This window comes from Sceloporus occidentalis, unplaced genomic scaffold (assembly GCF_023333645.1).
Source record: "Sceloporus occidentalis isolate IW3139 unplaced genomic scaffold, rSceOcc1.0.p SCAF_60, whole genome shotgun sequence".
NCBI lineage: Eukaryota > Metazoa > Chordata > Lepidosauria > Squamata > Phrynosomatidae > Sceloporus > Sceloporus occidentalis.
The window spans coordinates 4,146,222-4,158,793 of record NW_028317040.1 but is presented as its reverse complement, the minus strand read 5'-3'; the positions used below and the strand labels follow the sequence as shown (position 1 = coordinate 4,158,793).

General features: G+C 42.7%; 1 protein-coding gene across 1 annotated transcript; it reads right to left on the bottom strand.

The window, feature by feature from the left end:
• Nucleotides 1-716: 716 nt before the first annotated feature.
• UPRT (uracil phosphoribosyltransferase homolog) lies at nt 717-12,496 on the bottom strand. The gene is made up of 7 exons (XM_089492838.1): nt 12,288-12,496; nt 11,662-11,704; nt 9,982-10,051; nt 6,336-6,398; nt 5,263-5,424; nt 3,886-3,984; nt 717-823 (listed from the first exon to the last, which is right to left on the bottom strand). The coding sequence occupies exons 1-7, from the start codon at nt 12,494-12,496 to the stop codon at nt 717-719; spliced, it is 753 nt and encodes a 250-aa protein (XP_089348964.1).
• Between the last annotated feature and the right edge of the window lie 76 nt (nt 12,497-12,572).

Genomic DNA, 12,572 nt, shown 5'->3' with positions numbered 1-12,572 from the left:
GTTGTATTTGTGCTTTCGGTTATACATTACCATATATCCAATTAATAAAGGATTCTATGACGTGGGGAGAATAGATGCTCCATGTTAGACGAGTCCTTGACGGCTTTATAAAAAGTGTGCAAGCAATCCATTGTTTTCCTTGGTAATGTCTAATGCCCAGAGACAAAGTATGTAGTCAAACGCGAAAACCACCACAAAAAGGCTAAATACATGGAGTGTCTATAAAAGTTACTTTCCACTATTCTCGGCTAGAGTAGTTTTAGCACGTTTTGTTAAATAATAAAAACATTAAGATTTCTTTTGCTCTGTTTGTTTTAATAAATAAAAATCTAAAAATTCCCTCTTAGCGCAAGCAATCCTAGTTGGCCGAACCACCGTTTTATTGTTTCCATTGTTGTAACAGTAATACAAATAAATAAATACGTTTTGATGCCCGTAAATGCCTCGGCACTATCGCAAGCTGCTTTAAAATGGAATGTGCCATTAAAAACACCTTGGGAGCTCAAGAAGCAGTCAAAAAAATCAAGTAAAAAATACCAATTCTGTTGGTGATTGTGACAAGACAGGAGTCCCGCGTAAAAAGCTAGAAAAAATGGTTTACAGTAAAAATTACATATCCTAAAGTCCTATCCAAGCTGGAGAAGGCAGTTATTGTACTGAAATGTGCAGGAAGCTGCTCAGCCTCAAGTTACCACCCAGAAAGAGTCTTCAAGTGATCAGTCTGTTCCAAAATATTTCTGTCCAAAATGCGTAGGAGCAACTGGATGGACCTCGGTGGTGAGTATGGTGATGTCAGGGAACTCCTGGATGATGGAGACTGCACCTTGTATAAAAAGAAAACAGGTATGGCAGGTAAATACAAGCATGTAATGTGCCGATAAGACGGTGAGGCTCTAGTTTTAGTTCTACTTGGAGTGACGAGTCAGCTTGCAGCTAGGCAGTCATACTTCACCAACCCTAAACCCATTACCTGAAACCCAAGACAGAACAATAATGTAAAAAGCCGAACATAGTGTTTTAATTAGATGAAAACCAAAACTATCACTAAGCAAGGTGCTGAGATTAATTCTGGAGTCTAAGTTGATACATTTTATTGGGCCAACACAGAAAAAGGATGTAAAGTTATATGAGCTTCCAGCATCACAGAGACCCCTGGTTGAGAAGGAATAGGGGGCACACATCGTGCATCAGAGACCCCTGGTTCAGAAGGAATAGGGGGCACACATCGTGCATCACAGAGACCTCTGGTTCAGAAGGAATAGGGGGCACACATAATGAATAAAAAGAGGCTGTGGTGTAGGGTATTTTATGGACTCGCACTCCATGTGGGGTATCAGAGGGGTGCCTTGGACTAGGGGAGCCAAGAAAAATGAGAACAAAGTGTGTAATAAAAACTTTTCCTACAAATGAATGTCTCCTTATATCACGAAACAACTGAAATGCAGTTCTTGGCCCTAAATGACTTTACTTTTGGGTACAAGCGGTAGCTCTTTTGCAATGTAAATAGTATAGCAAAATAGTGGTTTGTTTTCCTGTGGTCATTACCCATTGACAGTGCCTTCTGATAGATTCTGTAAAATGTGAATAAAGTGTAATGACAAAAAAAAGAGAATATTGGATTAATACATCCTTATTCATGTGTGTATTCAAGACTCCTCACTCATTAGCCTTCCATTCCATCTGAAGAAATCTCTAAGCTGGCTAATACGGCTATACTAGCTAATATTAGCAATTTCATTTTAAAATCTGCAGGGGTTGGCAAATTTGGTTTGGATCTAGGAGCCAAAAAAAAAAATAATATGTTTTTATTTTCATATATTATCCAACCAGGCGCCCGGGGTTTGTCAAGCCATGCCATACACCAACATTTACACACACACACACACACTAACACCATACAATAACACACATCCCAACACTATATACCAGGGGCGTCCAACATGCGGCCCGCGGGCCAAATGCGACCCGTGGAACCTCGAGGTGCGGCCCGCGTGAGATCGGCAGCCAGGATCATAAGAGCCCTGCTGCTTACTTGTGGGAGGGGCCATTCTCTGCTCCAGTCCTGCCTCCTCTGTGGGGAGACCGAGGGAGGCCGCGCCCCCTGCTGAAGTCTGTGAGCGGCATCGAGAGCTGTAGAGCAGGTAAGGGGATGGGGTAGGTTGTGTGAATGAGTAGGTCTGATTGAGGGAATGAATAATTGGTGTGTGTGATAGCATGGATGTGTAAGTGCTGGAACCTAGGCATGATTGGACTGTGATTGATGTTAGCAATCACACTCCTATCATGCCAAGTCAGCCAGTACATGCTGAAACCTGGCTAGCTGCCCCCCTTGTGTATTGATGTTGCCAGTAGTATGGGGTCTGCACTTACAGACACCCTGTACCAGCATGTATTGGCTGACTTGGGATGATAGGAGTGTGATTGCTAACAGCAATCACAGTCCCATCATGCCTAGGTTCCAGCATTTACTGGTTGCCTGGGTATAAAAAGAGTGTGTTAGCAATCACACTCCTATCATGCCAACAGCTAACAGCAATCTGCTAACAGCAATCACAGTCTCATCATGCCTAGGTTCCAGCATTCACTGGTTGCCTGTGTATAAAAAGAGTGTGTTTGCTGTTAGCAATCACACTCCTATCATGCCAAGTCATATTGTTGATTTTTTTTGTCCAATTGTGGTGTGTTACTTTTAATAAAAAAGTGTGGTTACACACTAAAATTGGACAAAAAATACAATGCCCAGCCAACCAGTACATACTGGAATCTGGGTATGCCTGAGATTGCTGTTAATCATAATATATAATTTTTTTGTACAATTTTGGTGTGTAACTTACTTTTATTAAAATTTTCATTTTAGTGCATCGCTAAAATAAATAGAACTATTTTATTTTTACTTATGCAGAATCCTGAATTTGTAGGCCCAGAAATCCCAGAAATCCGTGAGAGAAAAGTAAAGGTTTTGTGTCATTTACTTTATTTTAATCTGCATATCTTATTAAAGGCCATATTTTCTCTGAGTGCGGCCCTCGCACGTATACAATTCTGATGAAGTGGCCCACTGCAGAAAAAACTTGGACACCCCTGCTATATGCTAATACACACACTAACACTATATGCCAACATACAGTATGACATTAGCATGAGTGTGTAACAAACAATGCCATACACGCTAGCACCACACTCTTATACACATGCAGACACATACACTGGCTAACACTATACTTGTATAAAAATACTGAATCTGGCACTATACATATACACACTGACCTTGGCACTAGAGTATACACACACTCACAGACCGACTCCAGCACTAAACATATACACAAACTCACATACACTACCCTTTCACTTGGCACACTATGTTTTAGTGTGGGTGCGCGATGAAGTGAGGCACCCATCGTGGTCACGTATCATGCATTGCGTGACCCCGTTGGGCACCTCACAGCACCCGCTACACCAGATTCACGATTGCAGCCATGCAAAACCCTGGGGTTTGTCGAGCCCTGCTGCAGCATACTGCTGAAAATACTTCTATGTAATCTAAACATCCCCGTCTTATCATAAAAGACTAGTTTGCGAGTGTGTAGATCAAATGGCTTCAGGAGCAAACTGGCAAAGAGAATAAGCAGTTCAATTGTCACTGTGCAGAATACGGCTTACAGATTTCTATATTAACACAAAGCCTGCCTGTTTTCAGCCAGCTTTTGTATGCGAGATAAAGCATGCGATACACTTAAAACTACTAAAATATCCAGTTACAAAGAAACAAGCATTCCTGAATGATTAATGGGAAAAAAAAGTATGTGTGATGCACAAGCAGTTACGTAGAATAATTGTTGCGTTCGTCCTATTAATCTAGCTCCTAATACAGACATTATGTCTTACCATGCGGCGTAGAGAAGAGGCTGAGAATTATGATGCACGCAGGTTGGACTCCATGTTCAATCAGAACCTTTACAGCCTCAATAACTGTATTCCCAGTGCCTGGAGGAGAAAGCAGATGTAAAGCAGGCAACGGCTTGTGTGATTTTCCCCATTACTAATTATTTTGACCTCAATATTGTGATAAACGGTTTTAGAAAAAAAGGCCTACCGCTGTGAGTGCGCTGATTTAGAGATTGTGTATGGCACCCCCTTATAATTAATGCTAGTTCATTTGAAGCTCTGAAGTACTTGTTTCTCGGCACATGGCGGTTGCCTGATCCTCTACTACTGTCCACTCAGTTAAGTTTGTGCTGCTACCTCGCTATCTAAGAAGTATAAACAGGTCTGTTACGCAGTTATTAATCTGAAGTTATCCTAGAACGTCAGAGAGAAGAGATTCTGTGCATTTGGTTGTGGGTGTTAGCAGATGCTACCAAGGTGCTAGACTTGTGCATTCAGATTCAAACAAATTTTAATTTTAACAAAATCTGCCAATTCCTTTAATTCCTACAAATAAAAACAAACCAGAGAGCTCCATTTTTTTTTTTTGCATTTTGTTGTTTTTTATACTGTCACTCACTCTCTCAATGTCTCCCTACCTTCTCTTGCCTCTTCTTGTTCTTCTGTCTTCGTTCGCTTCCCCCCTTACCTGCTCCGTTAACCATGCCTCACCGAGCAGTTCTGCAAAAGGGCAGATCCCTCTCCCCTGTTTGGAGGAATAAGGGGGGAGTGTCTGATGTCTCCTCCCTTTTGCAGCCAGATTTGCAGGGAAAGAGCGATGCACCAAAGGAAGGCACAAATCAGTCTTCATTATTCTGGTCCCTCGGAGTACTTGCACAAAAGGGAGGAGACATCAGACACCCTCCCCCCTTATTCCTCCAATCGGGTGAGAGGGTGTGTCAGGAGGATCTGCACTTTTGCTGGGGAAAGATACTGGGGAAAGCGAACGAAGACAGAAGAGGCAAGAGAAGCAGCGAAGAAGAAATAAAAAATAATTCCCTGCATTTGCACTTAAAAGTGGATGGGTTACTATCGAAGAATCAGTATAATTATATTGGAGATGTTTAGTTAAGAATAAAAAAAAGCAAGGGAATTTCAGCTCACAGGTAGAGATTAGCGATCAAAAGGGGACAATCCTAATTAATTAATATACAGGTCAAGCCTAGGGGCATAAAAAGCGAGGACCATGCAACTCCGGCAAACAGGCGTTAAGATCATTATATGCATAATAGGTGGGTTTCTAATTATACAAATAATAGGTTTATTTAATATGCTTAACTGTAAATTGTAAGATTTGGGAACATGGCTTTAAAAAGATCAGTATGTTGACGTACTCACTTAATATAGGGTACATTAACAGCACCTTCCTCCTGTATATATCCGGAGGGAACTTAGCGTAGTAAACTTTAGCTCTTTGCGTTTCTTCGTCGCTCTGGATGAGGATTTTCCCAATGCGGATGGAGCGGCAGCAATCGCGCAGACCCTGTTCCATGGCCTCACCTGCCAATCAAAAAAAGAATAAGAAATGTTATATAGGACCTCAAAGACAAATCTAAATGCTCACGTCACTTAAACTGGACATGTCTCCCAGCGTAATAGGTGTTAACGGATATTCCGTTATATAAAACTAAATTCATAAAATTCACAATGATCCCGACATGTCTGTCTGTTACAGCCACTGGCTATTGAGAGAAGAGGACATTTCTGCTATTCAGGAAAGACACTCTCTCGTATAGAATGATTATATATATATATATATATATATATATATATATATATTAGTAAAATGAGCTATACGTGTGCAGAGCTGCTAGGCCCCTCCCATTTGATGACATCAGCAGCCTAGACGGCTTCACAGATATGCTGAACCTGCCCTACAAGCAGCACACCCGGGTAAGCAGCCTCCCGATGCCTATGCGTGGACCTGGTGCCTGACAGCGATCATTCACCGAACCTGGGATATTGCAAGATCAGCAATTACGATGCCCTGTACTTACTAACCAAGGGGCCGTCTCGCTTAACCAGGTGTCTGCAGGAGAGATGGACCTTTCTTGAGGTGTATTATGAACAGGTCAACACTTGAGAGCAAAGAGGGCTCAGAAAACCCTGCATATCCACAGTAAATCATAGAGGGCCTTTAACAAATCTATTATAAATTAAGTATACAGGGCAAAGGGCCGTGTTTCTTGTAGAAACACACGTAGGTCGGCCTATTCATTACACAAAGTTATATCCGACGTTCAGGACTCCTGCAGACTTCTAGTTCACAGACTACACCCCACAGACAGGAAATAAGGTTTAACCCGTTAATCCCTGAAGAGCGTAATGTAAAACGCATTATGATCTGTACAATGATAGGAAGCATACATACAGCCGACGTTACCCTGGGCACATACGCGGATCTTACTCACCGCTCCTCATTATGCTCACTCCGCAGTTTCCTTTTTCAAACTTCACCCCCTCGTACTTGTACCCTGGCGAGAAAATAGAACACGTTTCAATTCATGGCAAACAAAAGCACTTAGTGGGCAGCTGGAACGCACTTACAACCCAATCATCGCTGACAGTTTCAGGGGGAAGCGACTCGATCTTTCAAGGGATTATGGAATCACAGTCACAGGTTTAACTCCACCTGCCCACTCCCCAAATGAACATGGCAGGGTCTGAAGCATCCAAGAGTTTATTCCTCCCCATGTCATATTCTGTGCCCCAGAGATATGCATCCATTAAAACTACGGAGGTCATGGGCATCAGATGATGTACGCAGTGAACGCTCACATTTTGACGGTTAACACATTCACACACCAGAGCATCACTCACAAAAGATCATTGCTTCCCCTTGCTACTGGCAAAAAAATAATATAAAAGTGAGCACCTTAGGCTTTGGGACTATATACTGAAGTAGATAAATGCCGTACATTTACTGCACGGGTCTTTACCGGATCTTATTATTATTTATTGTTTTATATAGCGCCATCAAATTCTGTAGCGCTGTACAATGGGTGGACAGGACATAACAAGTAGTATGTAACATAACAATTTGACTTACAGAAGCAACAGGTGAGGAGGGCCTTGCTCAAAAGAGCTTACAATCTAGAGTGTTTAGAATAGCGCAGGTATTTTTTTTCCCCCCCACGCTTATGATATAAGCTTTAATGGCTAGCTGCGTGGTCCGTTGAATTTTAATCGTGTCCCCCTTGCACATGCATGTAGAGATTCTACAGAATGCCCCAAGTGCCCCCAACGGTTGGGCTTGCAAGGCAGGGAGGGTCATTGTACTGCAGCTTCTCCTTAAGGAAAGTCATCCCCCCCCAGCTCTCCTCTTTGTTGAGGAGGCTCCACGGGACACTGAAGCATCCCATTAATGGTTGAGAGAAGGTTCCTTACTGCGCTCCCACAGATCTCCTTTTGATCCTCCTTGGATGTCAGAAATACAAAGAATTTTAGTGGATTGGAGTTTAACCCCTTCGTGACAAAGGCTGATTTTACTTTTTGTACCCTTCGTGACAATGGCCGTTTTAACATTTCTGCGCTGCTCGTGTTTAGCTGTAATTTTCTTCTTTCCCGTTTACTGAACCCACACAAATTAGATATTGGTTTTTTCAGGACAAGAAGGGCTTTCTTTAGATGACATTGTTTTGATTGTATCATATTATTTACTATTAAAAAAAGTATAAAATATGGTGAAAAATTTAGAAAAATGACTGTTTCTAACTTTTAGTTGAAAAATCTTTTACTCATCTATAAAAGGTAATGAAAAAACCTGCTAAATAGATTCTACTATTTGTCCTGAGTTTAGAAATACCCAATGTTTTTTTGCTTTTTTCTACACATTATGGGGCAATAAGTACAGGGAGCGTTTTGCTATTTCAAAGCCATTTTTACCAAATCTGGTAATTCTTCCCCCCATGTGCCATTTCGGGTATATTTGAAGCCGGCTCACGCAATTTACCCCATCAAGTCATATTTTTGAAAACTAGACAGCCCACAGTATTCCAAATGCTAGTATTGTAACCCTTTCCAAGCACTAATTCAACCATCAGCCTTTAGCAAACTTTATGGTAGTAATTTTTTTTGCATTTGTTTTTTCACACACATTTTATTCAGGTATGAATAAACAGGTTCTGGTATATGTCACTATCATAAAACACCCCAATATGTGTTTAGCAACATCTCCCAAGTACAGCGATACCTCACATGAATGATTTTGCCTGGGTGTTTGGGGGCAAAAGGGCCACATTTGGGGCATGCGCATTTTTCAATGTTGAACTTTGGCATTTGGGGATCCACTGCCCATGCCCTATTTGGTACACCTTTGAGCCGGGCCATTTCAGTGTGCCCAACAAAACCATATATTTTTGAAAACTAGACACCCCAGGGTATTTTAACTCTTTGCATGCACACATTTTACCACCAGAAGTCTGCAGTAGTATTCTTTTGTGTGTATTTTTCCCCCACACACCTATGTTATGTATGAATTTACAGCTCCTGGTATATGCCGCTGTCACACGACACCCCAATATGTGTTCAGCAACATCTCCTGAGTACAGTGATACCCCACATGCATGGGTTTGTCATTTTTTGGGGGAACTAAAAGGCCACATTTGGTACGTGTGCATTTTTCTAACTGGAAATTAGATGTGTGGCCATCCTTCCCCCCGTGTTAATTGGGACATTGTTGAACCTGGCCAATTCAATTTACCCCATCAAATCATACATTTTTTTAAAGTACGCACCCCATGGGCATTTAATATGCCAGTATTTTAACTCTTTCCATGCGAGAATTGTTTTAAGCTAATATGCTAATTTTAGGACTTGCTCACAAAAATATATTTTTTATATATATTTTATTTTTTGCCTTTTTTTTAAAAAAAAATGTAAAATTTTTTTCAACTTGAAGGTTCCCCTGATAGTGACATCAGTGGGAAATTATTTTTAAATTTTACTGGTTTTTTTACTATTTTTTTCTAATTATTATTAATTTTATTTTATTTTTTAATTTATTTTTACTAATCACACTGTGATTAGAAAGCTGGGCTCCATTGACTTGCATGGTTGAATGCAGTACCTGTATTCAACCTGCAAGTGGAGCCAGAGTTCTCTAGAGGGTCTGGAGACCATCTAGCGAACTTTTTCATCTTTATTGGTTTTTTTCCCGGGCCGCCGCCATCTTGCTGATGGTGAAGATCACAGTCCATCCCGAGGTAAGTGTTTCGTGTCGCTGGATGCCTCCTGATTGAGGCATTCCAGCGACACCATTTAAGTTTAGGAGGCGATCAACGATTTTAAAACGGGCGTCCGCCGCCATACAATGTATGGCGGATGTTGACGCCCCGGGGAGGGGCCAGAGATGGCCCCTTAGTGCCGATCGTGGCGTTGCTGAATGCCTCGAGGTCGAGGCATTACAGCAACGCCGTTTAAAGGCGTGCCGGTCTTGGCACGTCAATTGTCGCAAACGACATGTTTTTCCGTGACGTGCCCGGAACGGCAATTGTCATCAAGGGGTTAAAGACGGGCTAACAACGGACCTTTGCTATTTTGCAAGCTTTATGACCTTTTTTTTGTGGGACATGTACTTCAGTATGCATTAGACACCCAGTCATGTGACAGAGCGGCTGCTGCCCCCCAAAACTGCCCTGCTGGGTCAACAACAGTAAAAAAAAAAATAAAAACTCACTGGTTTTAGAATTCTTCTAGAAACTTGCTAAATATTTTTAGTTGTTACTGCATTTGGCCAGACAAATCTTTGTATATTTTAGGAACCAGGAAAGGATGTATTAATACACCTAGATTAGGGCCCTTCATTCCTCATGTATCTGTATGTCAATTGCTGTATTTTACTTGTTATCTGTATCATTTTCTTCTTTGTACAGCGCTCTGGAATCTTTCGGCGCTTTATAAATAAAGTATAATAAAAATAAGTCTAGAGCAGTCCAAAAAACTTCAGCGCCACCAATATTTCTTTAGGAGCTGTAGCCATTTGTCTCAACAACATCTTTCTCAGCTAATATTCATAGTGCCGCTGAAGGAAGTAGTCAGGAGAAAGCGTGCGCTTACCAGTAGGTGTGGTAACAGTGCATTCTGTGTACGGCAGCTGATTCAAGCCTTCTTCCACAACAAGTCGTATCTGCGGAAGTAACGGGATGACAGTTTTTACAGACCACAATAACAACGTCCCGAATACTCTGTACATTAAGCGGCAGCGACGAAGTCCCCGTCTCGGAAAATCTTTTCCTTGATTAACAGTGCAAATCAGCGCCAGAAGCGTACGACGCAGAACCCCTCAGATTAAAGTAATCCTAAAAATCCAACATTCTTCATAGGTGGATATAGAGCATCTCTGGATTGTAAACTCTTTGAGCCGGGCCCTCGTTACCTGTAAGTCATATTGTTATGTTATATACGACTTGTTAGGTCCTGTCTACCCATTGTACAGCGCTATGGAATATGATGGCGCTATACAAAACATAGGAATTATATCTACACATTACCTTTTACAGATACTAAACAAAAAAAAAGTTCACTAATTTGAATTGAGAATCAGCCCATCCTTTCACTGTACTTTTATATACCGTATTTGCCTGATTATAAGATGACCCCCCAAAATCTGAATATTAATTTATGAAAAAAAGAAAAAGCCTGAATATAAGACGACCCTATAGGAAAAAAGTTTTACCAGTAAATGTTAATTCATGTAAATTATGTGAACAATTGTTTGTTAATAAAAGCTAAGATTGAGAAAAATATTTTGTTTTTATTTCCTTTTTTTTTTTCAACCTGCCCCCCTCCCAGTTATGCACATCTGCCCCCAGGCTTGCCACTCTGCCCCAGAAATGCCTTATACCCCCTATATGCCACTGTGCCCCATGATATGCCTTTTAACCCTCTAAATGCCACTGTGCCCCATGATACACCTTTTAACCCTCTATATGCCACTGTGCCCCATGATATGCCCTTTGACCCCCTATGTGCCACTCTGCCTCCAGAAATGCCTTATACCCCTATATGCCACTCTGGCATTTAGGGGGTTAAAAGGCATATTATGGGGCAGAGTGGCATATAGGGAGGTATAAGGCATTTCAGGAGGCAGAGTGGCGTATAGAGGGTTAAAAGGCATTTCTGGAGGCAGAGTGGCATTAAGGGGGTTAAAAGGCATTTCATAGAACACTCTGCCTCCAGAAATGCCTTATGTCCCCCGTTTAACACTCCCTCCCCTCCCTCCTCCAAACTTACCGGTGCTTCTGAGTCCCCCAGTGCTTAGTCCGGGCAGCATGTAGAGCTCTACGCGATTCGCGTAGACAACTTCCGCTCTACACGCTGCCCGGAAGCACCGGTAAGTGGGGGGGGGTAACACAGGAGGATCCAGGTCCCCTGCATCTAAGTCCCAGGTGCTTAGTCCGGGCAGCGCGTAGAACTCTACGCGATTCGCACAGAGCAGAAGTTGTCTACGCGAATCGCGTAGAGCTCTACGCGCTGCCCGGACTAAGCACCGGGGACTCAGAAGCAGCGGTAAGTGGGGGGGGGGGGGCATACAAAGGAGGATCCAGGTCCCCTGCATCGCTGCGGGGGATCTGGATCTTAGTCTCATAGTCAGACCTATTTGAGGTCTGATTATAAGACGACCCCGATTATAAGACGAGGGGTATTTTTCAGAGCATATAATCGAGCAAATACGGTAATATATATAGATATCTATATCACACACTTATATATACACTTAAATATATATGTACACACCAAACGGTCCGCAGAAAATACAAAATCCCCTCGGCTTGTGGTCCTGCAGGTAAAATACAAGTTTTACAATATTTAGCACATTTTGGTAGTAAATGCACTTCTTATTAAGTGGTTTAGTCCAAAAGCAATTATTGTTCTGTGCGTTAAACGAGACTTAAGGCTGGCGTGCGATGTTCTCTGTATTGGAATAATTAGCGGGTTTATTCATATAAAGAGAATGGGATGCATTACTCGCAAACACACTACCAGAATATAGTTCCGCATTCATCATCCCCTTACGTTATACGAAGTGCTGGGGGGTGGCGGGGTCACGGTTATTATTATAATCATTATTAATATAATCCCGCAGTCACACTTTTATACAAAGCTCTGGGGTGATTTGTGTTTGGTGACAGCAGCACATGCACTGCCAGAGGCCCAGCGCCGAGGTCACTGCCAGCCGTCTCGCAACCCGAGGAGACCCCGCACACAGCTGCTCCGCGCTCCGATCCAACACACGATCTAGAGGTAGAATCCCACTCGTGACCGAACACACTGCCCCTAATCCCCGGCACGGAGTGACTGACGGCTGCCTGCGAGCGATACGCGTGGTAGATGCTGCCACCTGTCAGCGCCCCCCCCGTCACCTGTCCCTGATTATGGTCTGCAGCTCCCGGATCTGGTCATTCATGGGGAGCAGTTTAAGCTGAGGTCCGATTTGCTGAATATGATCTTCCGGTAGATCCATCACCGGGCTCCCGCTTCCCTCGCTGTCCTTGTCGGCCTCATTGCTGCTTCCGCTCCCATCGGCGAAGCGGATCTGCCTTTGCACGGTTTCCTGCTGCTCCCCCGGCATCGTGTCCATGCGGTCCTGGGCTGGACGCGCACTGCTTCAGACAGCAGGCACTCCGGTGTATCCCCGGGCTTGCTCT

Coding starts and splice junctions, on each gene's coding strand:
- UPRT (XM_089492838.1), bottom strand. CDS start 12,496: ATGCCGGGGGAGCAGCAGGAAACCGTGCAAAGGCAGATCCGCTTCGCC. Junction 10,052..11,661: donor TATTTTCTGCGGACCGTTTG/GTGTGTACATAT, acceptor TTACTTCCGCAG/ATACGACTTGTTGTGGAAGA. Junction 3,985..5,262: donor GTTAATGTACCCTATATTAA/GTGAGTACGTCA, acceptor TTTCTCCTCCAG/GCACTGGGAATACAGTTATT.